Genomic DNA, 27,673 nt, shown 5'->3' with positions numbered 1-27,673 from the left:
CATTAATGACATTTGTCCTCTCCAGGAGTTGATCCCATCCCACCAGCTTTTCAGGAATGACATTTGTCCTCTCCAGGGATTGACCTCATCCCACAACATTTGTCCTCTCAGGTGATTGACCTCATCCCACCAGCTCCTTGACAACGGCCTTTGTCCTCTCCATCCCACCACCTCCCCATTAATGACATTTGTCCTCTCCAGGGTCTGATCCCATCCCACCATCTCCTCCTCAATGACATTTTCTTGTCCCCGCAGGTCCAGCCCAGCCGCACGATGTCCTGCGAGAAAACCTGCGCCAACCCCTGCGCCGCGCCCTGCCCCGACCCCCGCGCCGCCGCCTGCAACGAGCCCTGCGTGGTGGCATGTCCCGATTCCCGCGTCATCATCTTCCCGCCGCCCGTGGTCGTCACCTTCCCGGGTCCCATCCTCACCACCTACCCGCAGGAGACCGTGATCGGCTCCTCGGATTCGGCCGAGCTGGCCGGAGCGCTGGAGGCCGGAGTGGCCATCGGGAGTGGCCAGAAGGGTCTGGAGTGCCTGGAGTCCTGCGTGCCGCAGTTCGTGACCAAGTGTGACCCGCCGTGTGTCACCCAGTGCGCCCCGCCCTGCGTCACGCCCTGCGCCCAGCCTTGTGTCACCCCGTGTGTCACCCAGTGCGCCCCGCCCTGTGTCACCCCCTGTGCCACCAAGTGCGCCCCGCCGTGCCCGGCGCCATGTGCCACCCCCTGTGTCACCAAGTGCGCCCCGCCGTGCCCGGCGCCATGTGTCACCCCCTGTGCCACCAAGTGTGCCCCGCCTTGTCCCCCGCCTTGTCCCCCGCCCTGTGCCCCGCCCTGTGCCCCGCCCTGCGCCACACCCTGCGCCACGCCCTGTGACACCAAATGCGCCACCAAGTGCGTGACCAAGTGCGTCCCCGCCTGCGCCACGCCCTGCGCCACGCCCTGCGCCACGCCCTGTGCCACCAAGTGCGTCCCCGAGCGCTCCTACACCTTCTCCACCCGCTGGAAGCACCCCTGCCAGAGGGGACTCTGCAAGAAGATCTGAGCGGCGCCGAGCGAAGAACCACGGAAAGGAACGAGGGAAGAAGTGAAGGAAAACGGAATGTTGACCCGAAGGACGCCGGAGAGGGAAACGCCGCTGGAAAAAAAAAAACAAAACCAACAGGAACCTGCGATGAAATCTAGGATAGAGCTTTAGTTTAGGGCTTGTCTTTCTTCTTGGGGCTTTGCATCTTCTGTCTGTGCTTTGGGCTCTCTCTGCGCAGCCCGGCGCCGAGCGTGGATCGAAAACGAGGGATTTTGGGGGGAAAATTGGGGGTAGGAAGGTCTCGGCAAGTGTGAGGGAAGGGGTGTCGGGCTGAGGGGTCAGGCTGGATTTGGGGTTTGGGCTTTTCTCGTCTCTCGGAGTCGACTCCTCTTCGCGATTCCGCATTATTCTCCACTCTGCATTGCCATTAAAATGCTGCTGCTGCATCAAACCCGTTCCGAATTCCCTTTTTCCCGCTGCTCCTTGGGCTCTCTTGGGGACACTCAGCCTCGGATAGAGGGACAGGAGGGACAGGCTCCAAACCTGACGGAACCAAAATTTGGGATTTGCAGCTCCCTGGGCCTGTCAGTCACACCAGCCAGGAGATCTTATTCCTAAAAAAAACCGGCTTTGAATCTTCTGGGATAAGAGATTTTATTCCTAAAGAAAACCTGGCTCTGCATTTTATTGAATGAAAGGTCTTATTCCTAAAAAAATCCTGGCTCTGAATTTTATGGGATAAGAGATTTTATTCCTAAAAAAACCTGGCTCTGAATTTTATGGGATAAAAGGTCTTATTCCTTAAAAACCCTGGCTCTGAGTTTTCTGGAGTAAGAGGTTTTATTCCTAGAGAAACCTGGCTCTGAATTTTATGGGATAAGAGATTTTATTCCTTAAAAAACCTGGCTCTGCATTTTATGGGAAAAAAAGCTTTTATTCCTTAAAAAACCTTAAATTCCTAAAAAAATTTTATGGGATAAAAGCCCTTATTCCTTAAAAACCCTGGCTCTGAATTTTCTGGGATAAAAGCTTTTATTCCTAAAAAAATCCTGGCTCTGAAATTTATGGGATAAGAGATTTTATTCCTGAAAAAACTGGCTCTGAATCTTCTGGAATAAGAGATTTTATTCCTAGAGAAACCTGGCTCTGAATTTTCTGGGATAAAAGGTCTTTTATTCCTAAAAAAATCTTGGCTCTGCATTTCCTGGGATAAGAGATTTTATTCCTAGAGAAACCTGGCTCTGCATTTTATGGGATAAAAGCTTTTATTCCTAAAAAAACCTGGCTCTGAACTTTCTGGGATGAGAGATTTTATTCCTTAAAAAACCTTAAATTCCTTAAAAAATTCTGGGATAAAAGGTCTTATTCCTAAAAAAACTTGGCTCTGCATTTTCTGGGCTAAGAGATTTTACTCTTTCCCACCTCTCCTCTGGATCTTCCTCAGCCCCAAAACTCCAAAAATTCCCAGAAATTCCCAGAAAATCCCAGAAATTCCAGGGGTTGTTTTGATCCCAAAGGTTAAGTTCGTCCTTCCCTAATGGCCTCGATGGAATTCCGGGTCATTCCCACAATTATTTCCCGCCCCGAAATATTTCCCGAGGCTTCCAGGGTTGGATTACGCCTGGATTTGGAATGTTAATTTAGTGTTTCTTGTTTGGGTTGACGTTGCCTGGGAATGGAGTGATTGGTTTGGGGAAAAACAAAAAGAAAATAAACAAAAAAAAAAAAAAGCAAAACAAATAACCAAAAAAAAAAACCAAAACAACGAAACCAAATCAATCAAACAAACAAACAAACAAACAAAAAAAAAACAACAGAAAACCAAAACCAACCAAACAAAAAAACAAAACCAAAAAAATACCCCAAAAACCAAAAAAACCCAAAACCAAAAAAAATAAAGAAAAACCCAAAACAAAACACCAAAAACCAAAACAAAACCCAAAACAAAACAAAAAAAACCCCAAAAACCCAAAAAAACCCCAAAAAATAAGAAGAAAAAAAAAGGGGGAAAAAGGTCATAATTTTCACAATTCCACAATTTCTCACATTTTTTTTGTTTCTTTATCTTCAGATTATTTTTTGATAGTAAATGAATTATTTTCACCCTAAAGTTGCTCCTCTTTTCTTTTTTGACGTCAATAATCAAGAATTGGTTCAAGAATTTCACTCTTTTCACGTTTTGGAACAAAATGGGATTTTTTTTTAACACTGAAAAAATTAAAATAAATAAAAATAAATACATTTTTACTCCTCTATTGGGAACCCTGCCAAGCCCCAATTTGCCAAACTGGAAAATTTTCATTTCCAGCAATTTTTCCTCCTGAATTCTTCACCACATTCCTTGGTGGGAGGAAAAAAAAAAAAAGAAAATCTCCAATTTTTTTATGGACATCCTTTAAAAACTGGAACATAGGTGCGAAAAAATGGGATTTTTGCAGAAAGAGGTAAAAAAAGAAAATCCCTTTTTATGGAAGAGATAATCGCTGCCCTGCGGGAATTGCGAGAATTCCAGGGAGGAGCCTGGATCAAATCCAGCTGTTGATATCTGACAGAAATTATAGGATTTCCTCAGCATTTGGCTGCCCCGAGATCAATTAAATGCCACAAATAATCATTAAATTCTGTGAGGAAGCAAGAAAAAAAAAAAATAGACAAGGGATGAAAAAGAGATTATTAAATTAATTTGGGTTTTGAGGGAGTGACGCTCGGAGGTGAAAAATTTCCAGAAGAGTTTATAAATATTAAAATTTTGGGTTTTAACTCCAGGACTTCTCAGTGTCTCCATTCCAAGGGGATCAGAGAGCTGACCTGGAAAAATAATAGGAGATTGGGGTTGGAGTTTGGGGTTGGAGATTGGAATTGGAGTTTGGGGTTGGAGTTTGGGGTTGGAGATCCAAACTGGAGATCAGAATTGGAAATCCAGACTGGAGATTGGAATTGGAGTTTGGGGTTGGAGTTTGGGATTGGAGTTTGGGGTTGGAGATCCAGACTGGAGATCCAGACTGGAGATTGGGATTGGAGTTTAGGATCGAAGTTTGGAATTGGCGATTGGGATTGAAGATCCAGACTGAGATTGGGGTTGGAGATCAGGATTGGAGATTAGGATTGGAGTTTGGGATTGGAGATTGGAACTGGAGATCCAGACTGGAGATTGGAATTGGAGTTTGGGGTTGGAGTTTGGGGTTGGAGTTTGGGATTGGAGATTGGAATTGGAGATTGGGGTTGGAGTTTGGGGTTGGAGTTTGGGATTGGAGTTTGGGATTGGAGTTTGGGATTGGAGATTGGGATTGGAGATCCAGACTGAAGACTGGGGTTGGAGTTTGGGGTTGAAGATCCAGACTGGAGATTGGGGTTGGAGATTGGAATTGGAGATCCAGACTGGAGATTGGAATTGGAGTTTGGGGTTGGAGATCCAGACTGGAGATTGGGATTGGAGATCAGGATTGGAGATTGGGATTGGAGTTTGGGGTTGGAGATTGGAATTGGAGATTGGATTTGGAGATCCAGACTGAAGATTGGGATTGGAGATTGGGGTTGGAGTTTGGGGTTGGAGATCAAGATTGGAGATCCAGACAGGAGGTTGGGATTGGAGTTTGGGGTTGGAGTTCGGGATTAGAGATTGGAGATCGGGATCGTCCACCCAGGGGAGGAGAAGCTCTGGGGTGACCTAATTGTGGCTCTCAGGACATGGAGGAGCCAAGAAAAACCACGGGAGAGTTTTTTCCAAGGGATGAGGGAGTGACGGGATAATGGGAATTTCACTTTGGTGTCCTTCTGAAGCCTGAAATGCACGGAGAAATTCCAGAGACAAAACATTCCCAAATAAAAGTGGAAAATCCTTCATTCGGTTTGGGAAACTTTGGCCTAAATGCCCCCGTGTTGAAAAATCCAAATTCTTCAGCCGGAGAATAAATAAATCTGTGGGCTCTTAATTTCTATGGTGAATTATAAATTTTTTTACACCAGGAAATAACAAAATCATCCCTGGAAAATGAGGGTTTCTATAGTTTCTGCTCCACGTTTTTAATTAGAAAAGATGATCTAGGCCAGGCTGGGTTTTCAGCATTTTTAACAGCAAAAATTAGGATTTTAGGCTGGAAAGGAATCCCCCTCTGCACCTTTTCCATCCATAAAACAAATTTCCACCTCAGAAACACCTGAAGTCTGCAGATTTAAATCTCGGATTTTCGAGCGGCGAAGGACAAACAAATAAATGGGTTTTGAAGTGAAACTATTACTCATTATCGAGTCCCGGAGCTGTAATTAACGTGATGACAGCAGAGCTCAACCTCCGCCGCGCTTCAATCACACCGAGGAGCTTTGAAGTGGGAAAAAAAAAAAAAATTAATAATAATAATAGGAACGACCCAGGGAAATATTTCCTTCCTCATCTCCACCCCACGGGATTTGATCTGCCGGAAAATCCTGGGTGGAATTAAGCTGGAGAGGAAGGGTTGGTTTGGTGCTCAGCCAGAGGAATTTGGGAATTCTGGTTGGTGTTTGGAAAATGGGAGTTTTCTGCTATTCGTGGATATCAGAATTATTGATTTGGGGTGTTGATGATTTGGAATTATGGGGTGGTTGGGGTTGGGAGGACGTGAAGGTGTCCAGGTCCTGGTTAGGGACATTGCCACCAGCCCAGGTGGCTCCAGGGATGAGGAATCCATGGGAGAACCTGGGCCAGAGTCCAGAATTTATCCCTAAAATCCCACAGGGAATGGTTTGGGATGGAAGAACCTTGGAGATCCTCAGAATTCCATGTTCAGGGTCATTCCCACCATCCCAGGTGGTTCCAGCCTGGCCTTGGACATTCCCAGGGATGGAAAATCCATGGAATCACCTGGACAAGGATCCAGGATTTATCCCTAAAATCCCATTAAACCAGGAGAGAAAATCCTGGGATGGTTTGGGATGGAAGAACCTTCAAGATCCTTACAAATTCCATGTTCAGGGTCATTCCCACCATCCCAGGTGGTTCCAGCCTGGCCTTGGACACCTCCAGGGATGGAGAATCCATGGAATTACCTGGGTGAGGATCCAGGATTTATCCCTAAAATCCCATTAAACCAGGAGAGAAAATCCTGGGATGGTTTGGGATGGAAGAACCTTAAAGATTTTTACAGATCCACATTCAGGGACATTCCCACCATCCCAGGTGGATCCAGCCTGGCCTTGGACATTCCCAGGGATGGAAAATCCATGGAATCACCTGGACGAGGATCCAGGATTTATCCCAAAAATCCCATTAAAGCAGGAGAGAAAATCCTGGGATGGTTTGGGATGGAAGAACCTTCAAGATCCTGAAAAATTCCATCTTCAGGGTCATTCCCACCATGCCAGGTGGCTCCAGCCTGGCCTTGGACACTTCCAGGGATGGAAAATCCATGGAATCACCTGGACAAGGATCCGGGATTTATCCCTAAAATCCCACAGGGAATCCTGGGATGGTTTGGGATGGAAGAACCTTAAAGATTTTTAAAGATCCATCTTCAGGGTCATTCCCAGGTGGCTCCAGCCTGGCCTTGGACACCTCCAGGGATGGAGAATCCATGGAATTCCCTGGACAAGGATCCAGGATTTATCCCAAATTCCTGTCCCATCGGAACTCAGCCCATCCCGAATTTGGGACTGATCATCGCTCATCCTCCACCATCTCCAACCTTTCCCACCCCAAAACTCCCTGCCGACCCAAACCCCTGCCGAGACGGATATCCAATTAACACCTCCCCTAATTAGAGCCGACAGCCCCTGATTTGCCACTCGATGAGATCACAATCAGCGACAAAAGGAGCTCCGCGGCGCCGCCGGATCGGGATAAAAGCTCTCCCAGCTCGGGGATCTCCATCGGCTTCTCCCAAATTTCCCTCTCTGCTGGACCCAGGTAAATCCAGAATCATTCTTTTATCCCTTAGATCCTTTATTTTCGTGTGAATTTTTGTTGTTTTCCTTTATTTCAGTGTGAATTTTTGTTGTTTTCCTTTATTTTTGGGTGAATTTTTATTGTTATCCTTTATTTTTGTGTGAATTTTTGTTGTTTTCCTTTATTTTCGGGTGAATTTTTGTTGTTATCCTTTATTTCAGTGTGAATTTTTGTTGTTTTCCTTTATTTTTGGGTGAATTTTTGTTGTTATCTTTTATTTTCGGGTGAATTTTTGTTGTTTTTCTTTATTTTAGTGTGAATTTTTGTTGTTTTCCTTTATTTTCGGGTGAATTTTTGTTGTTATCCTTTATTTCAGTGTGAATTTTTGTTGTTATCTTTTATTTTCACGTGAATTTTTGTTGTTTTTCTTTATTTTCGGGTGAATTTTTGTTCTTATCCTTTATTTTCGTGTGAAGTTTTGTTATCCTTGATTACCGTGAGAAGCTTTGCTGCTATCTTTTATTTTAATGTATCTTCTACTTTAATGCATTTTACTTCCCAGGTAATGGATATTCTGATTTTTCTCTTCGTATTTCAGACTCCGACCTGACCCCAAACGGGCTCTGCAGAGCCTCACTTCGATTTTTTGGGTGTTTTTTTTGGAGCTCTTTGCCTTGAGCTTTGCACCAATTTTACTTTGGTTATTTTGGGATTCTTTGCCATGAGTTTTTCACCAATTTCCGGGTGAAAATATTTTTTTTCTGATATTTTGATTTCCTGATGTTTTGGAACTCTTTGCCATGAGCTTTCCACCACTTTCCAACTGATGAATATTCTGATTTTTTTCTCTGTATTTCAGGCTCCGACCTGACCCCAAACCCCATCTCAAGTTTTGCAAAACCTCATTCTGATTTTTAGGGTTTTTATTTTGGAACTCCACCGATTTTCCCACTAATTTCGAGCTGATTTTCTAATTTCGAGCTAATTTCGAGAATATTTTGATTTTCCCTCTGTATTTCAGGCTCTGACCTGACCCCAAACCCCATCCCAGAGTTTTTCTGGGCCTCAATTTGATTTTTAGGATGGTTATTTTGGGATTCTTTGCCATGAGATTTTCACCGATTTCCCTCTAATTATTCTGATTCCGATGATTCTGATTCCGATTATTCTGATTCAATCTGAGTATTCTGATCCAATCTGAATATTCCGATTTCCTCACCCTATTTCAGGCTCCGACCTGACCCCAAACCCCATCCCAGAGTTTTTCAGGGCCTCAATTTGATTTTTCGGGTGATTATTTTGGGATTCTTTGCCATGAGATTTTCACCAATTTCCATCTGAGGAATATTCTGATTCCGATTATTCTGATTCAATCTGAATATTCTGATTTCCTCACCCTATTTCAGGCTCCGACCTGACCCCAAACCCCATCCCAGAGTTTTTCAGAGCCTCAATTTGATATTTCGGGTGATTATTTTGGGATTTTTTTCCATGAGATTTTCACCGATTTCCCTCTGATGATTCTGATTCCGATTATTCTGATTCAATCTGAATATTTTGATTTTCCCTCTGTATTTTAGGCTCCAACCTGACCCCAAACCCCATCCCAGAGTTTTTCAGGGCCTCAATTTGATTTTTTAGGATGGTTATTTTGGGATTCTTTGCCATGAGATTTTCACCAATTTCCCTCTGATGATTCTGATTCCGATGATTCCGATTCCGATGATTCTGATTCAATCTGAATATTTTGATTCTCCCTCTGTATTTCAGGCTCCAGTCTGACCCCAAACCCCACCCCAAGCCATGTCCCACTGCGCTGACCTCTGCCTGCCCTCCTGGGACTCCCCTTGTCCCCAGCCGCTGACCAACGCCTGCAGCGACCTCTGCGTCACCTCCTGCGGCGACTCCAAGGCCATCGTCCACCCTCCGCCGGTGGTCATCACCTTCCCCGGGCCCATCCTGTCCTCCTGTCCCCAGGAGAGCTTCGTGGGCAGCTGCAGCCCTCTGACCCCAAACCGCTCTGGGGGTTCCTTGGGGTTCCGAGGCTACGGGAACCCGGTGGGACTGAGGGGTTCGATCCTCTTCGGGGGTTCTGGGGGAGGCTGGACTTCGGGGAGATCCTACAGGGCGAGTTTGGGGCCTTTGCTGCGGCGGCAGCTCAGCGCCGGCAGCCGCGGGAACCGGTGAGAGATCCCTGCGGGGGTGTGGGGTGGAGTGAGGGAGAGGAAAATTTGGGATTTCGTTAGGGGTGTGGGGTGGAGTGAGGGAGAGGAAAATTTGGGATTTCGTTAGGGAGAAAGTGGGGTTGGGAAAGAGGGGATTCTCGCGGGGATTTGGGGTGGTAAAGGTTCTGTGTTAATTTGGGGTGTTGATTTGGGGTATTGATTTGGGGTATTAAAGGTCCTGTGTTAATTTGGGGTATTAAAGGTTCTGTGTTAATTTGGGGTATTGATTTGGGGTATTAATTTGGGGTATTAAAGGTCCTGTGTTAATTTGGGGTGTTAATTTGGGATGTCAAAAGTCCTCTGTTAACTTGGGGTAATAATAATTTGGGGTATTAAAGGTCCTGTGTTCAATTTGGGGTATTAAAGGTCCTGTGTTCAATTTGGGGTATTGATTTGGGGTATTGATTTAGGGTATTAAACGTCGTGTATTAATTCGGGGTATTAATTTGAGGTATTAATAATTCAGGGTGTTAAAGGTCCCTGTGTTAATTTGGGGTATTGATTTGGGGTATTAATTTGGGGTATTAAAGGTTCTCTGTTAATTTGGGTCCCTCTGTTAATTTGGGGTGTTAAAGGTTCTGGGTTAATTTGGGGTGTTAATTTGGGATGTCAAAAGTCCTCTGTTAATTTGGGGTAATAATAGTTTCGGGTATTAATTTGGAATATTAATACTTTGGGGTATTAAAAACGCTTTTGCTAATTTGGGGTATTGATTTGGGGTATTAATTTGGGGTATTAAAAGCCCCTGTGTTAATTTGGGGTGTTAATTTGGGGTATTAATAATTTGGGGTATTAAAGATCCTTTGTAAATTTAGGGTATTAAAGGTCCTGTGTTAATTTGGGGTGTTAATTTGGGATGTCAAAAGTCCTCTGTTAATTTGGGGTAATAATAATTTCGGGTATTAATTTGAAATATTAATAATTAGGGGTACTAAAGGCCCCTTTGCTAATTTGGGGTATTGATTTGGGGTATTGATTTGGGGTATTAAAGATCCTGTGTTAATTTGGGGTGTTAAATTTCCTGTGTTCATTTGGGATATTGATTTGGGGTATTAATTTAGGGTATTAAATGTCCTCTGTTAATTTGGGGTAATAATATTTTGTGGTGTCAAAGGCTCTGTGTTAATTTGGGGCGTTAAAAAACTTATTATCAATAAACTTCATTATAAACACAGCCTTGCTCCCGAATTTATCTGCCTAATTACACCCCGGAGAACAGAAATAAAATCAAGTCTAGACTCGGGATGAGATCAAAATCGAGGATAAAATTCCAGCCGGGAAATTACCTTCGCCAGGAATTCGGGGAGAGATTTTTGATGCTCTCGTTGTCCTCGGGGTGAGGAGAATCCTCCCTTTCCCCACCCCAAACCCAGCCGGATTCACCCCTGAATTTCTGGTTTTTTTGTGGGATTTGGGCGCCAAATCTCCTTTTCCAGGAGATAATGGAGTCGTAATTGCAAATAATGGAATTTTAATTATAAATAATCACCCCGACAAGTCCCAGCCAGTGCCCGGGATCTCCTCCCTGAGCCGCCAGGTGGTGTTTTGGAGATCAGTTTTGTCTCTCTGAATCATCCCCGCCAGAAAAAAAAAAATCAAAATAAAAATCATCAAAATTTAAAAAAAAATTAAAAAAAAATCAAAATAAAAAAATATCAAAATAAAAAAATAAAAATAAAAATCATCAGCGGAGCCTGGAGTGGGAGGTGGAAAGAGCAGCCGGGAAAAGGTGATTATTCCCAAATTAATGATTCCCAAAATGGGATTTTCTGTGGGATCAGCAGCTTTGAAAAGGAAGTCTGGAAGGGCTGAGTCAGGAATGATGATGGGGAAGAGACGATCCCCATTAAAAACATCTCCAAACCAAATTAAAACATCTCCAAAATAAAAAAATTAATTAATTTTTCGTGCTGCTCTTGGGAATTTTATCCAAGGATTTATTATCCCGATCTGTCTCCCCCCAGATTCCTTGGGAAGGCGAAATTCAGGCAAGCAGGGAATGAGAATTTTCCAATTTTTATTAATAAATCCATAAAAATATCCCCTGCAGGAGTCAAGATCTCCCAGATCTCCAGGATTTGGGGACAGTTCTGTTCCATGGGGTGGCAGAAGTCCCCAAAATTTATCCAAAAAAAATAAAAAACCCAGAAAGAAATCCAAGAGAGGAATTTTTTCGGATGCAAACACAGGAGTTTATTGGGATAAAAGCAGAAATTTCCAACAGAGGGAATGAGAAACACGATCCAAATCAACCACCTGAATATTTCATCAATTAAACCAATTAATTTTCATCACGATTCAACCAATCCATGGATGAATTCCCAGGAATTCCATGTTCAGACATGGAACTGGACGCGGGATGAGCAAAGAATTTGGGGGGTTTGGGGAGGGAAAATGCAAAATCGGAGAAAATTGACATTGAAAACGGAGAGAGGAAGAGCTGAGGAGCTTCTCGGGATGGTGAGGAGCTTCCAGGGGTGGTGAGGAGCTTCTCGGGATGGTGAGGAGCTTCCAGGGATGGTGAGGAGTTTCCAGGGGTGGTGAGGAGCTTCCAGGGGTTCTGAGAGATTTCCAAGGCTTCTGAGCGATTTCTGTTGATCTTGACCATTTTCCGTGGATCCTGAGAGATTTTCGAGGATTCTGAGAAATTCCCATGGATTCTGGGTGATTCCCATGGATTCTGAGCAATTCCCATGGATTCTGAGCAGATTCCATGGACTCTGAGCAGTTTTCATGGATCTTGACCATTTCCCATGGATCCTGAGAGATTTTCAAGGATTTTGAGACATTCCCATGGATTTTGGGTGATTTCCATGTATTCTGAGAAGTTTTCATGGATCTTGACCATTTCCCATTGATCCTGAAGATTTCCCATGGATTCTGGGCAATTCCCATGGATCCTGAGAAGTTTTCATGGATTCTGAGAAATTCCCATGGATCCTGAGAGATTCCCATGGATTCTGAGAAGTTTTCATGGATCCTGAGATGTTCTCATGGATCTTGACCATTTCCCATGGATCCTGAAGGTTTCCCATGGATTCTGAGCAATTCCCATGGATCCTGAGAGATTTTCAAGGATTCTGAGAAATTCCCATGGATCCTGAGCCATTCCCATGGATTCTGGGCAATTTCCATGGATTTTGGGTGATTCCCATGGATTCTGAGAAGTTTTCATGGATTTTGACAATTTCCCATGGATCCTGAGAGATTCCCATGGATCCTGAGCAATTCCCATGGATCCTGAGAGATTCCCATGGATCCTGAGATGTTCTCATGGATCTTGACCATTTCCCATGGATCCTGAAGATTTTCCTGAACTTCTCCCATGGATTCTGAGCAGATCCCATGGATCCTGAACTTCTCCCACAGATCCCAACCCTTTCCCACAGATCCTCCCAACCCCTGCTCACCTCCTGCTCTCATCCCCCCAGTTTCTCCATCCATCCATCCCCATTTTTCCCCACCTAGCAAGGCCCGCAGCCCCTCTGGCTCCAGGAATTCCTGGAGGAGGAGGAAGAGGAGAAGAATCCTCCATAGACCAGGGAGCCCTGCAGACCCGCGGGACGCTCGATCCCCGGCGGGCAGGAGGAGCCCACGATGCTCTCCTGGGGACAGGAGGACAGGATCGGCCCCGGGAAGGTGACAACGACGGGCGGAGGGTGGATGATGGCTCGGGAGTCGCCGCAGGAGGTGACACAGGGCTGGTTCCAGGCGCTGGCCAGCGGCTGGGGACAGGAAACGGAGCAGAGCTGCTGCTGCTGGAAGGACATCGTGGGAGGAGAGAGCTGGAGCTGCTGGGAGAGGGGAGGGAGGAGGATTGGGGTGGGAAAGCCGCGGTGGAGTCATGATGGATGTTTTCTCCTTCCTTCTTTCCTTCCTTCTTTCCTTCCTTCCTTCTTTCCTTCCTTCTTTCCTTCCTTCTTTCCTTCCTTCCTTCCTTCCTTCCTTCCTTCCTTCCTTCCTTCCTTCCTTCCTTCCTTCCTTCCTTCCTTCCTTCCTTCCTTCCTTCCTTCCTTCTCTCCATCCCTCCAAAATCTCAGATTTTTCTCTTTTTCCCTCCTCCCTCTCTCCTCCCTCCTTCCCAACCACCTGCTCTGGAAAATTCCCATTTTTCTCCCTCTTTCCTTTCTCCTCCTGTTTTCCTCCCTCCTTCCCAAGCAGCAGTTTTACCAAAACTGCTGATTTTTCTCTCTTTTCCCCTCTCCCAGTCCCTCCCTCTCCAAAAACTCCAATTTTTCTCTCTTTTTCCCTTCTCCATCTCCAAAAACTCCGATTTTTCCCTCTTTTTCCCTTCTCCCTCCTTCCCTCCCTCTCCGGAAACTCAGAAGATTTTTCTCTTTTCCTTCTCCCAGTCCCTCCCTCTCCAAAACCTCCGATTTTTCCCCCTTTTCCCTCTCCAAAAACTCCGATTTTTCTCCCTTCTCCCTCTCCAAAAACTCCGATTTTTCTCCCTTTTCCCTCTCCAAAAACTCCAATTTTTCTCCCTTCTCCCTCCCCAAAAACTCCGATTTTCCCCTCTTTTCCCTTCTCCCTCCCCAAAAACTCCAATTTTTCCCCTCTTTTCCCTTCTCCCTCCCCAAAAACTCCAATTTTCCCCTCTTTTCCCTTCTCCCTCTCCAAAAACTCCGATTTTTCTCTCTTCTCCCTCCCCAAAACCTCCAATTTTCCCCTCTTTTCCCTTCTCCCTCTCCAAAAACTCCGATTTTTCTCCCTTTTCCCTCCCCAAAACCTCCAATTTTCCCCTCTTTCCCCTTCTCCCTCTCCCTCTCCCCAAATTCCCCTCCAGCCTCACCGAGCTGCGGGAGGAGCTGCGGGTGAGGAATTCCGAGCTGGAATGGCAGGAATGAGGCGCTGGAAGCTCTTTTATCCCTCTCGGGACCGCCCGCGGGGTTGTTGAGCCATTCCCGGCGCTTTCCCAACCCTAATCCCTCCCCGGAATGGTTTTTTTTCCGCCTCGGGACAGTCATCGGTTTCTCCCAACGCCCTCCGGATTCTTCCTGGAATTTTTTTTTTTTTGGGAGCAGCTCCGCTTCCCGCAGCGTTTTGCTGATTTTGCTGATTGATTTTGCTGATTGATTTTGCTGATTTATTTTGCTGATTTTGCTGATTTTGGTGAAAATGTTGGGAAATTGTTTTTTTTTTTTATTTATGGGATTGCTCCACAGACCCCAGGTGGATCCAGCCTGGCTTTGGGACATTCCCAGGGATGGAAAATCCATGGAATTACCTGGAAAAGGATCCGGGATTTATCCCTAAAATCCCATTAAACCAGGAGAGAAAATCCTGGGATGGTTTGGGATGGAAGAACCTTCAAGATCCTTAAAGATCTTGACATTCCCACCATTCCAGGTGCTCCAGCCTGGCTTTGGGACATTCCCAGGGATGGAAAATCCATGGAATTACCTGGAAAAGGATCCGGAATTTATCCCAAAAATCCCATTAAAGCAGGAGAGAAAATCCATTGAATGGTTTGGGATGGAAGAACCTTCAAGATCCTTAAAGATCTTGACATTCCCACCATCCCAGCCTGGCTTTGGGACATTCCCGGGGATGGAAAATCCATGGAATTACCTGGAAAAGGATCCGGGATTTATCCCAAAAATCTCATTAAACCAGGAGAGAAAATCCTGGGATGGTTTGGGATGGAAGAACCTTCAAGATCCTTAAAGATCTTGACATTCCCACCATTCCAGGTGCTCCAGCCTGGCTTTGGACATTCCCAGGGATGGAAAATCCATGGAATTACCTGGGCAAGGATCCGGAATTTATCCCAAAAATCCCATTAAACCAGGAGGGAAAATCCTGGAATGGTTTGGGATGGAAGAACCTTAAAGATCTTGACATTCCCACCATCCCAGGTGGCTCCAGCCTGGTTTGGACATTCCCAGGGATGGAAAATCCATGGAATTACCTCAGCAGGGATCCAGGATTTATCCCAAAAATCCCATTAAACCAGGAGAGAAAATCCTGGGATGGTTTGGGATGGAAAGGAACCTTAAAGATCTTTAAAATTCCATGTTCAGGGACATTCCCACCATCCCAGGTGCTCCAGCCTGGCTTGGGACATTTCCAGGGATGGAAAATCCATGGAATTACCTCGGCAAGGATCCAGAATTTATCCCAAAAATCCCATTGAACCAGGAGAGAAAATCCTGGAATGGTTTGGGATGGAAGAACTTTAAAGATCCTTGAAGATGTTGACATTCCCACCATCCCAGCCTAGCTTTGGGACATTCCCAGGGATGGAAAATCCATGGAATTCCCTGAGCCAGGAGCTCCCCACCCTCCCAGGGCAGGATTTATCCCAAAATCCAACCCCAATCCCCCTCTGGCCCCCTGACCCCATTCCCTGCCTCCTGTTTTCCCAAATCCTCAGGAAAATTCCCTCTCCAGCTCCCTCTGGGCTCTCCAGAGGCTCAACATTCCCAATTTTCCAGCCTGGATCTGCAGGGAAGCTTCTCCAACCCCTGGAGACACTTTGTGACATCCTCTGGATTTCCTCCACCAATCCCATTTATTTCGGGAATTTTGCGAATTCCAGGCAGAATTCGCAGAAATTTCACAAATTCCAGGTGGAATTCCCAGAAATTTGGCAAATTCCAGGTGGAATTCCCAGAAATTTCACAAATTCCAGGTGGAATTCCCAGAAATTTCACAAATTCCAGGTGGAATTCCTGGAAATTTTGCAAATTCCCATTAGAATTCCTGGAAATTTTGCAAATTCCCGTTGGAATTCCCAGAAATTTTGTGAATTCCCATTGGAATTCCTGGAAATTTTGCAAATTCCTGTTGGAATTCCCAGGAATTTTGCAAATTCCAGGTGGAATTCACAGAAATTTGGTGAATTCCCAGAAATCTTGCCAATTCCAGGTGGAATTCCCAGAAATGTTGCAAATTCCAGTTGGGATCTCACCAGAGCAGAGCAGAGGAGGAGAACTAAACCCCCTGAGCCCAAAATAAGCATTTTTGGGGTTTTTTTTCAGATCGATTATTATAATAAATATTATATTGGTGTCTAAATATTAGTATAAATATTATATATAAAAATCCCTTATTATAAATAATATTATTAATATTATATTAGTGTATAAATATTAGCATAAATACTATATATATAAAATCCCTTAGAAATAATATTATAAATATTATATTAGTGTATAAATATTAGTATAAATATTATATATATAAAATCCCTTAGAAATAATATTATAAATATTACATTAGTGTATAAATATTATATATATTAAATCCTTATAATATATATAAAATAGATAAATATTCTATATATAAATATATATAAATATTAAAATATATATATAAATATATAAATATTATATATAATAAACATAAATATTATATCAATTATATTTATATTATATTATATTTATATATTAAATTATATTATATCTATTAAACATAAATATATATTAAATATAAATATTCTATATATTAAAAAATCCATTTTTCCCTCTCAGGAGGTTGGGCTGGGGATGATTTCCGAGGATTCTGTGACTCACGGCTGGGTTGTGACATTTCTGTCACCCTTTGGGGACAATCGGAGTGAAAGCAGGCGTGGGCAGGGCTGAGGAGCTGCTGAGGCACCAGAAACTCTCCTTCCTTGTGTCATTTCATTTTTAAATCCTGATGGTTTTAATTAGTTAAATCCTGATGGTTTTAATTGCTTCAATCCTGGTTGATTTAATGGTTTAAATCCTGATTGATTTAATGATTTAAATCCTGATTGTTTTAATGATTTAAATCCTGATTGTTTTAATGGTTTAAATCCTGATTGTTTTAATGATTTAAATCCTGATTATTTAAATTATTTAAATCCTGATTGTTTTAATGGTTTAAATCCTGGTTGTTTTAATGGTTTAAATCCTGATGGTTTTAATTACTTCAATCCTGGTTGATTTAATGGTTTAAATCCTGATTGTTTTAATGGTTTAAATCCTGATGTTTTTAATGTTTTAAATCCTGATTTTTTAAATTATTTTAATCCTGGTTGTTTTAATGGTTTAAATCCTGATTGTTTTAATTATTTATTTATTATTTAATTATTATTATATATTATTTAATTATTACTTAAATCCTGGTTGTTTTAATGATTTAAATCCTGATTTTTTTAATGTTTTAAATCCTGATTTTTAAAATTATTTTAATCCTGATTGTTTTAATGGTTTAAATCCTGGTTGTTTTAATGGTTTAAATCCTGGTTGTTTTAATTATTTATTTATTATTTTATTATTATTATTTATTATTTAGTTATTACTTAAATCCTGGTTGTTTTAATGATTTAAATCCTGATTGTTTCAATGATTTAAATCCTGATTATTTCAATCATTTAAATCCTGATTATTTTAATAATTGAAATCCTGATTGATTTAATGGTTTAAATCCTGATTGTTTTAATGTTTTAAATCCTGATTTTTTAAATTATTTTAATCCTGATGGTTTTAATGATTTAAATCCTGATTGTTTTAATGGTTTAAATCCTGATGGTTTTAATTATTTAAATCCTGATGGTTTTAATTACTTAAATCCTGGTTGTTTTAATCCTGGTTGTTTTAATGGTTTAAATCCTGATTGTTTTAATAATTTATTTATTATTTTATTATTATTATATATTATTTAATTATTACTTAAATCCTGGTTGTTTTAATGATTTAAATCCTCTGATTTTAATGTTTTAAATCCTGATTTAAATTAATCCGATTGTTTTAATATTTAAATCCTGATTGTTTTAATGATTTAAATCCTGATGATTTCAATTATAAAAACTTAAATCCTGGTTGAAAAAAAAAAAAAATTAAATCCCGATTGTTTTAATAATTGAAATCCTGATTGTTTTAATGATTTAAATCCTGGTTGTTTTAATTATTTAAATCCTGGTTGTTTTTTTAAGTGAATCCTCTCGACTGGAAATCCCAAGGGTTGGGAAATAACATTCGGGGAAATACCAGGAAATAATTCCTCAGGTTTTTTTACCCTTTTTTACCCTTTTTTAACCCTTTTTTACCCTTTTTTACCCATTTTACGATGGCAAAACCAGAAATAAAATCGATTTTTTTGGGGCTAAAATCCCAAATTTGCTCAAAACCAATCATTTAAACCATAATTCCACAAATCAGAGGGATTTTTGGGGGAGGAAGAATTCATCTTCCCGAGGATGAAAAAGCATTTGGGAACAACGCTGAGTGTGGAAAAAGGAGGAATTTCATCAGGGAGGAATCAATCTGAGGGATAAATCTGCTGAGGTTGCTCCCAGAGTTCTGCATCAGCAGGAGCTGCTCCTCCCAGGATCCCAAAACCTTCCCAAATTTTCCGGGGTGATGCATGGAATGACTCCCTGACCCCACTGACCCCAAATTGGGGAATTCGCCGAGATCAGCAGAGATCCCGAGCTCAGCGCTGAGCCCGAGGATTCCCTAAAAAATGGAGATGGAATTGTCCTGGGAAACTCCCTAAAAAATGGAGATGGAATTGTCCAGGAAAATTCTCTGAAAATGGAGATGGAATTGTCCTGGGAAATTCTCTAAAAAATGGAGATGGAATTGTCCTGGAAAATTCTCTAAAAATGGAGATGGAATTGTCCTGGAAATCTCCCTTGACGTGGATTTCTCCTGGAAAACTCCCTGAAAAATGGAGATGGAATTCTCCTGAAAATCTCCCTAAAAAATGGATTTCTCCTGGAAAAGTCCCTAAAAATGGAGATGGAATTGTCCTGGAAAACTGCCTGGAAAATGGAGATGGAATTGTCCTGGAAAACTGCCTGGAAATGGAGATGGAATTGTCCTGGAAAACTGCCTCGATGTGGATTTCTCCTTGAAAACTCCCTAAAAAATGGAGATGGAATTGTCCTGGAAAACTGCCTGGAAATGGACATGGAACTCTCCTGGAAATCTCCCTCGATGTGGATTTCTCCTGGAAAATTCCCTAAAAAACTGGGTATGGAATTGTCCTGGAAAATTGCCTGGAAAATGGAGATGGAATTGTCCTGGAAATCTCTCTGAAATTGGACATGGAATTTTCCTGGAAATATCCCTTGATGTGGATTTCTCCTGGAAAATTCCCTAAAAAAATGGACATGGATTTCTCCTGGAAAACTCCACCTGGACATGGATTTCCCATGGAAAATTCCCTCCACATGGATATGGATTTCCCCTGGAAATCTCCCTCAACGTGGATTTCCCCTGGAAAATTCCCTCCACATAGACATGGATTTCCACCTGGACATGGATTTCTCCTGGAAAATTCCAGCTGGACATGGATTTCCCCTGGAAAAATCACTCTGACTGGACACAGATTTCTCCTGGAAAACTCCATCTGCATGGACATGGAATTCTCCTGGAAAATTCCCTCCACCAAAACATGGATTTCTCCTGGAAAACTCCACCTGGACATGGATTTCTCCTGGAAAATTGCCTCCACATGGACATGGATTTCTCCTGGAAATCTCACTCCATCTGGACATAGATTTCCCCTGGAAAATTCTCTCCACATGGATATGGATTTCCACCTGGACATGGATTTCTCCTGGAAAACTCCACCTGGACATGGATTTCTCCTGGAAAACTCCACCTGGACATGGATTTCTCCCGGAAAATTCCCTCCACATGGACATGGATTTCTACATGAAAATTCCCTCCACATGGACAGGGATTTCTCCTGGAAATCTCCACCTGGACACGGATTTCTCCTGGAAAATCCCCTCCACCTGGAAATGGATTTCTCCTGGAAATCTCCATCTGGACATGGATATGGATTTCCACCTGGACATGGATTTCTCCTGGAAATCTCCCTCCACCTGGACATGGATTTCTCCTGGAAAATTCCCTCCACCTGGACATAGATTTCCACCTGGAAAATTCCACCTGGACATGGATTTCCTGTGGAAAATTCCCTCCACCTGGACATGGATTTCCCATGGAAAATTCCCTCCACATGGATATGGATTTCCACCTGGACATGGATTTCTTCTGAAAAACTCCACCTGGACATGGATTTCTCTTGGAAAATTCCCTCCACCTGGACATGGATTTCTCCTGGAAAATCCCCTCCGTTCCTCGCCCAGGAGGATGGGAACGAACCCTTCCCAACCCCAAATTCCACCGGAACGCTCCCCATCCCAGCCCCAGGAACGCCTGTGGGGCAACCGAGCGGACAAATTGCACAATTCCCTTTTTTCCCGGGAAAAGTGGGTTGGGATCGCAGCCGCGTCAGCACCTCCTGCCCGCGGATCAACCCTCAGCAGCCCGTGAGGCAATCCCGGGAGCAGGAAAAAAAACAACGATAATTTAATTTATTTTTAAAAAAAAATCATTACTCGGCCTGAGTAACGCCGCCGGTGTAATAACAACAACGTTAATTAATAATTGCTGAGCCGAATCATGACTTGATCTGGGGCGCTGACAGGCGGAGGGAATTTTTTTCGGCTCATTCATCCCTCGGGGAGGTTTCAACTCCAGCCGATTGCCCAAGAAATGGGATAAAAACCCTCTCGGGGCTGAGCTGAGCCAAGAGATCCTCCTGAGTGTCTCTCCGAGCTCCGCGGGGGTGAGGCTGGGCTTGGGGGTGTTCCTGGGGTTGATCCTGGAATTGTTCCTGGGATTGTCCGGAATTTGGGGGTTTTTCTCTGTAATTTTGGGGTTTTTCTGTGGTTTTTATCCATAATTTTGGGGTTTTCCTGTGGGTTTTTTCTGTAATTTTGGGGTTTTCCTGTGGGTTTTTTCTGTAATTTTGGGGTTTTTCTGTGGTTTCTATGGGTAATTTTGAGGTTTTTCTGTGGTTTTTATCCGTAATTTTGAGGTATTTCTGTGAAATTTTTCCTGGGATTGTTCCTGGAATTGTTCCTGGAATTGTTCCTGGGATTGCCCCAAATTTTGGGGTTTTTCTGTGGTTTTTATCCGTAATTTTGGGGTTTTTCTGTGGGATTGTTCCTGGTATTGTCCCTAATTTGGGGGGTTTTCTGTGGTTTTTATCCATAATTTGGGGGTTTTTCTGTGGGTTTTTTCCGTAATTTTGAGGTATTTCTGTGGAATTTTTCCTGGGATTTTTCCTGGGATTGTTCCTGGAATTGTCTGGAATTTGGGGGTTTTTCTGTGGTTTTTATCCATAATTTGGGGGTTTTTCTGTGGTTTTTATTTGTAATTTGGGGGTTTTTCTGTGGTTTCTATGGGTAATTTTGGGGTTTTTCTGTGGTTTTTATCTGTATTTTTGGGGTTTTTCTGTGGAATTGTTCCTGGGATTGTCCCTGGAATTGTCCCGAATTTTGGGGTTTTTCTGTGGTTTTTATCCATAATTTGGGGGTTTTCTGTGAGTTTTTTCTGTAATTTTGGGGTTTTTCTGTGGAATTGTTCCTGGAATTGTTCCTGGAATTTTCTGGAATTTTGGGGTTTTTCTGTGGTTTTTATCCGTAATTTTGGGGTTTTTCGGCGGTTTCTATGGGTAATTTTGGGGTTTTTCTGTGGTTTTTATCTGTAATTTTGGGGTTTTTCTGTGGAATTGTTCCTGGAATTGTTCCTGGAATTGTCCATGATTTTGGGGTTTTTCTGTGGTTTTTGTCCGGAATTTTGGGGGTTTTCTGTGGAATTTTTCCTGGAATTTTTCCTGGGATTTTTCCTGGAATTGTTCCTGGGATTATTCCTGGAATTGTCCCGAATTTTGGGGTTTTTCTGTGGTTTCTATGGGTAATTTTGGGGTTTTTCTGTGGTTTTTATCTGTAATTTTGAGGTATTTCTGTGGAATTTTTCCTGGAATTGTTCCTGGAATTTTCTGGAATTTTGGGGTTTTTCTGTGGTTTTTATCCGTAATTTTGGGGTTTTTCGGCGGTTTCTATGGGTAATTTTGGGGTTTTTCGGTGGGTTTTATTCGTAATTTTGGGGTTTTTCTGTGGAATTGTTCCTGGAATTGTTCCTGGAATTGTCCCTAATTTTGGGGTTTTTCTGTGGTTTTTATCCCTAATTTTGGGGTTTTTCTGTGGTTTTTATCCCTAATTTTGGGGTTTTTCTGTGGTTTTTATCCATAATTTTGGGGTTTTTCTGTGGAATTGTTCCTGGAATTGTTGGGATCTGATCTGAGCTTTGCTTGGGGAAAATGGGAATTTTCTCCTCGAGGGGAGGTTTGGGTGTCCAGTGGGAATGGGAATGGGAATGTCCAGGGATTTTGGGATCCTCACGGAACGAGGGCTGGGAAGTGGGAAAATCGGGATTTTCCCGGGAATTTTCCAGCAGGAGAAGGGAATGGAGAATGCCGAGGGAGCTGGAGGAGCTCATCCCAGAAAAAATGGGAATTTCGGGATCTGCCAGGTGGGAATTTGGGGAAATTCCTGCTGGAAAAGGGAAAATCCTCGGGAAGGTTTGGATTCCCATGGCTGGAGGTGTCCAGGAGGGAATTGCTGGGATTTGGGATTGGTGATGTTGATCCATCAAAGCTCAGACTTGGATCTCCTTGGGATTCTTTCCCAGTCTCAGGGATTTGGGGATTTTTTGGAGATTTTTTGGGGGATTTTTTTGGATTTTTGGGGGGTTTTGAGGGATTTTTTTGGAGATTTTTTGGGGATTTTTGGGGGACTTTGGGGACTTTGGGGGATTTTTGGGGGATTTTTTGGCGATTTTTTTTTTTATTTTTTGGGGATTTTTGGGGGATTTTTGGGATTTTTTTGGGATTTTGGGAGGAATTTCTTGGGGGATTTTTTGGGGGATTTTTTGGGGATTTTTTGGGGATTTTTGGGGGATTTTTGGGGGATATTTTTGGGATTTTTTGGGGATTTTTGGGGGATTTTTTGGTGATATTTTTGGGGGATTTTTTTGCGGATTTTTTTTTGGGATCCTGGGGGAGCTCATCCCGGAGCAAAGGGGGAATTTTGGGATCTGCCAGGTGGGAATTTGGGGAAATTCCTGCTGGAAAAGGGAAAATCCTCGGGAAGGTTTGAATTCCCATGGCTGGAGGTGTCCAGGAGGGAATTTTAACTCCTCCTGCTCCCTTCCCAGCCAAAACCGGAATTATTGTGTTGTTAATTAAGGGTTTTTGCGCTAATTGGTCCTTAATTATCAGTCGGGAAAAACGGGAGAACTGGGAAACAAAAACCGAATTTTATTATAAAATAAATCCATTTTCCCATAAAGTCAGATTGTAAAAGAAACGGAGGGAAGGAGAAATGGGACAACCTGAGGCCAAACATGAAATTATTGTGTTGTTAATTAAGGGGTTTTTGTGCTAATTGGTCCTTAATTAAGAGTCGGGAGGAACGGGAGAGGAGGGCAGGAGAAGGTGGGAAAAAACCTCAATTTTGAGCCAGAAGGTGGGAAAAAAACTCAGTTTTGAGCCAGAAGAACAGGAGAATGGGAAAAAAACTGAATTTTGAGCCAGAAGAGCAGGAGAAATTGGGGAAAAAACCCTGAATTTTGAGCCAGAAGGGAAGGAGAATGTGGGAAAAACACCTCAATTTTGAGCCAGAAGGTGGGAAAAAACCTCAATTTTGAGCCAGAAGGGCGGGAGAAAGTGGGGAAAAAACCTGAATTTTGAGCCAGAAGGTGGGGAAAAAACTCAATTTTAAGCCAGACGGGCAGGAGAATGGGTAAAAAAACCTCATTTTTGAGCCAGAAAGTGGGAAAAAAACCTCATTTTTGAGCCAGAACGTGAGAAAAAACCTCAATTTTGAGCCAGAAGGGAAGGAGAAGTGGGGAAAAACCCTGAATTTTGAGCCAGAAGGTGGGAAAAAAAACCTCAATTTTCCCAGAAAGTGGGAAAACCCCTCAATTTTGAGCCAGAAGGGAAGGAGAAAGTGGGGAAAAAAACTGAATTTTGAGCCAGAAGGGAAGGAGAAAGTGGGGAAAAAACCCTCAATTTTGAGCCAGAAAGTGGGAAAAAAACCTCAATTTTGAGCCAGAAGGTGGAAAAAAACCTCAATTTTGAGCCTCATTTTGATCTTTCTCCTCTCCACCTCCTCCCCCAAGCCCAGCTTTTGGCGATCGAACATTCCAGACCTGCCGGAGATGTTTCCCTCCAGCTCCCGCTGCCTGGCTCTCCGCGAGGTCACCTGTCCCCAACCGCTGGCCAGCGCCTGGAACCAGCCCTGTGTCACCTCCTGCGGCGACTCCCGAGCCATCATCCACCCTCCGCCCGTCGTTGTCACCTTCCCGGGGCCGATCCTGTCCTCCTGTCCCCAGGAGAGCATCGTGAGCTCCTCGGCGCCCGGCGGGTTCCTGGGATTCGGGAATTCCGTCGGGAAGAATAATTCCAATTCCTGCAGTTTCCGGAGGTCTGACTCGTCCTGCGGGTCGAGGTTTGGGAGCTGCGGGCCTTGGTGAGAGCCAGGGGTGGGGAGGAAGAGGAGCTGAGGGAAATTCCGGGAATTCCTGGAGCGGAGTTTCCGAAAATTCCTGCAATTCCCAGAGCAAAGTTCCCAAAAATTCCCGGCGAAGAGGTCCCAAAAATTCCTGCAATTCCCGGAGTGAAGTTTCCGAAAATTCCTGTAATTCCCAGCGAGAAGTTCCCGAAAATTATTGTAACTCCCAGCGCGGAGTTCCCAAAAATTCCTGCAATTCCCAGCGAGAAGTTCCCGAAAATTCAAAAAATTCCCAGCGTGGAGTTCTGAAAAATTCCTGCAAATCCCGGAGCGAAGATCCCAAAAATTCCTGCAATTCCCGGTGAGGATTTCCTAAAAATTTCTGCAAATCCCGGAGCGAAGTTCCCGAAAATTCCTGCAATTCCCAGCGAGGAGTTCCCGAAAATTCCTCCAATTCCCTGTGAAGAGTTCCCAAAAATTCCTGCAATTCCCGAAGTAGAGTTCCCGAAAATCCCTGCAATTCCCGGAGCGAAGTTCCCAAAAATCCCTGCAATTCCCAGCGAGAAGTTCCCAAAAATTCCTGCAATTCCCAGCGAGGATTTCCCGAAAAGCCCAAAAATTCCCTGCGCGGAGTTCCCAAAACCCCTGCAATTCCCGGCGAGGAGCTTCCAAAAATTCCTGCAATTCCCGGCGCGAAGTTCCCGAAAATTCCTGCAATTCCCAGCGAGGATTTCCCAAAAATCCCAAAAATTCCCGGGGCGGAGCTCCCAAAAATTCCTGCAATTCCCTGCGAGGATTTCCCAAAAAATCCTGTAATCCTCGGCGAAGATCTCCCAAAAATTCCTGTAATTCCTGGAGCGAAGTTCCCAAAAATCCCAAAAATTCCCGGACCATCTTCAGCCCCAAATTCTATATGAATTCCCTTTATTTTCCTGATTTTTCCCCCCCGCAGCTCCTACTTTTCAGCCCCAAATTCTCTGTGAATTCCCTTTAATTTCTGATTTTTTTTCCCCAAGCTGCTCCTGCTTTTCAGCCCCAAATTCTGTGTAAATTCCCTTTATTTTCCTGATTTTTCCTTTTCCTGCTAATTCCAACCTCAAAACCATCCCACCCACCATCCCTAGTTGGCTGAAATCGGGATGAGGTTTTGTCAAATTCCCGGGAAAAGGAGAAATAAAAAATAAAAAATAATAAAAAAATCAACCAACCAGGAGTTCTTTCCTCGCTCTGGCGATATTTTCCCCCAAATTTTCCATTCCCGCTGTGATGTTTTCCTTCCTCCTTTCTCATTAAACCATTCAGCATCGAAATTCTGCGTTTTCTGTGGTTTTTATCTGTAATTTTGGGGTTTTTCTGTGGTTTTATCCATAATTTTAGGGGTTTTTCTGTGTTTTTTATCCATTTTTCTGTGTTTTTTATCCATAATTTTGGGATTTTTTCTGCTGTTTTTATCTATAATTTTGGGGTTTTCTGTGTTTTTTACCCATAATTTTAGGGGTTTTATCCATAGTTTTGGGGTTTTTCTGTGGTTTTTATCCATAATTTTGGGGTTTTTTTCTGTGGTTTTATCCATAATTTTGGGAGTTTCTGTGGTTTTTATCAATAGTTTTGGGGTTTTTCAGTGTTTTTTTATCCATAATTTTAGGGGTTTTATCCATAATTTTGAGGTTTCCTGTGTTTTTTATCCATAATTTTGGGGATTTTCTGTGTTTTTATCCATAATTTTGGGAGTTTTCTGTGTTTTTTATCCATAATTTTGGGGTTTTTTTCGGTGGTTTTTATCCATAATTTTGGGATTTTCTGTGGTTTTTATCCATAATTTTGGGGGTTTTTTTCTGTGTTTTTATCCATAATTTTAGGGTTTTTTCTGTGGTTTTTATCCATAATTTTCGGGATTTCCAGTGTTTTTTTATCCATAATTTTAGGGTTTTTATCCATATTTTTGTGTTTTTTTCCTGTGGTTTTTATCCATAATTTTCTGGTTTTTTCTGTGTTTTTAATCCATAATTTTGGGGTTTTTTTCTGTGGTTTTATCCACAATTTTGGGATTTTTCTGTGTTTTTATCCATAATTTTAGGGTTTTTTGTGTGTTTTTTATCCATTTTTCTGTGTTTTTTATCCATAATTTTGGGATTTTTTCTGTTGTTTTTATCCATAATTTTCGGGGTTTTCTGTGGTTTTTATCCATAGTTTTGGGGTTTTTCTGTGGATTTTATCCTTAATTTTGGTGTTTTTCTGTGTTTTTATCCGTAATTTTAGGGGTTTTTTCTGTGTTTTTTATCCATAATTTTGGGATTTTTCTGTGGTTTTAATCCGTAATTTTGGGGATTTTCTGTGTTTTTATCCATAATTTTCGGGGTTTTCTGTGGTTTTTATCCTTAATTTTGGGAGTTTCCTGTGGTTTTTATCCATAAATTTGGGATTTTTCTGTGTTTTTTATCCATAATTTTAGGGGTTTTATCCATAATTTTGGGGGTTTTCTGTGTTTTTAATCCATAATTTTGGGGTTTTTTTCTATGGTTTTATCCATAATTTTGGGGTTTTTTCTGTGGTTTTTATCCATAATTTTGGGATTTTTCTGGGTTTTTTTACCCATAATTTTAGGGGTTTTATCCATAATTTTGGGGTTTTATTCTGTGGTTTTTATCCTTAATTTTGGGATTTTTGTGTGGTTTTTATCCATAATTTTGGGAGTTTTCTGTGTTTTAATCCATAATTTTTGGATTTTCTGTGTTTTTTATCCATAATTTTAGGGGTTTTATCCATAATTTTCTGGGTTTTTTTCTGTTGTTTTTATCCATAATTTTGGGATTTTTCTGTGTTTTTTATCCATAATTTTGGGGTTTTTTCTGTGTTTTTAACCCATAATTTTAGGGGTTTTTTCATAATTTTGGGGTTTTTTTCTGTGGTTTTTATCCATAATTTTGGGGTTTTTCTGTGGTTTTTATCCCTAATTTGGGGTTTTTCTGTGTTTTTTATCCATAATTTTGGGATTTTTTTGTGTTCTTTATCCGTAATTTTGGGGTTTTTTTCTGTGGTTTTTACCCATAATTTTGGGATTTTTTTGTGTTCTTTATCCGTAATTTTGGGTTTTTTTCTGTGGTTTTTATCCATAATTTTGGGGTTTTTTTCTGTGGTTTTTATCCATAATTTTGGGATTTTTCAGTGTTTTTTTATCCATAATTTTAGGGGTTTTATCCATAATTTTGGGGGGTTTTCTGTGGTTTTAATCCATAATTTTCGGGGTTTTTCTGTGGTTTTTATCCATAATTT

At 42.3% G+C, this 27,673-nt stretch overlaps 3 protein-coding genes across 5 annotated transcripts in view; 2 read left to right on the top strand and 1 right to left on the bottom strand.

Annotated features, from left to right (window-relative positions):
• The window catches only part of LOC146427326 (uncharacterized), a 98,597-nt gene that overhangs the window by 39,720 nt on the left and 31,204 nt on the right, over nt 1-27,673 (top strand). The window lies entirely within an intron of this gene.
• Nucleotides 1-27,673, bottom strand: part of LOC146427327 (uncharacterized) — a 98,991-nt gene that overhangs the window by 43,810 nt on the left and 27,508 nt on the right. The gene's annotated exons all lie outside the window — the stretch shown is intronic.
• On the top strand, nt 268-1,044 carry LOC146427331 (uncharacterized). Its single transcript, XM_085082211.1, has one exon. It carries the CDS (start codon nt 274-276, stop codon nt 1,042-1,044), a length of 771 nt encoding a protein of 256 aa, XP_084938337.1. The 5' UTR covers nt 268-273.

The sequence above is a fragment of the Lichenostomus cassidix genome, chromosome 25, assembly GCF_008360975.1.
Source record: "Lichenostomus cassidix isolate B80296 chromosome 25, HeHo_3.0, whole genome shotgun sequence".
NCBI lineage: Eukaryota > Metazoa > Chordata > Aves > Passeriformes > Meliphagidae > Lichenostomus > Lichenostomus cassidix.
This window is presented reverse-complemented; position numbering and strand designations above follow the sequence as displayed.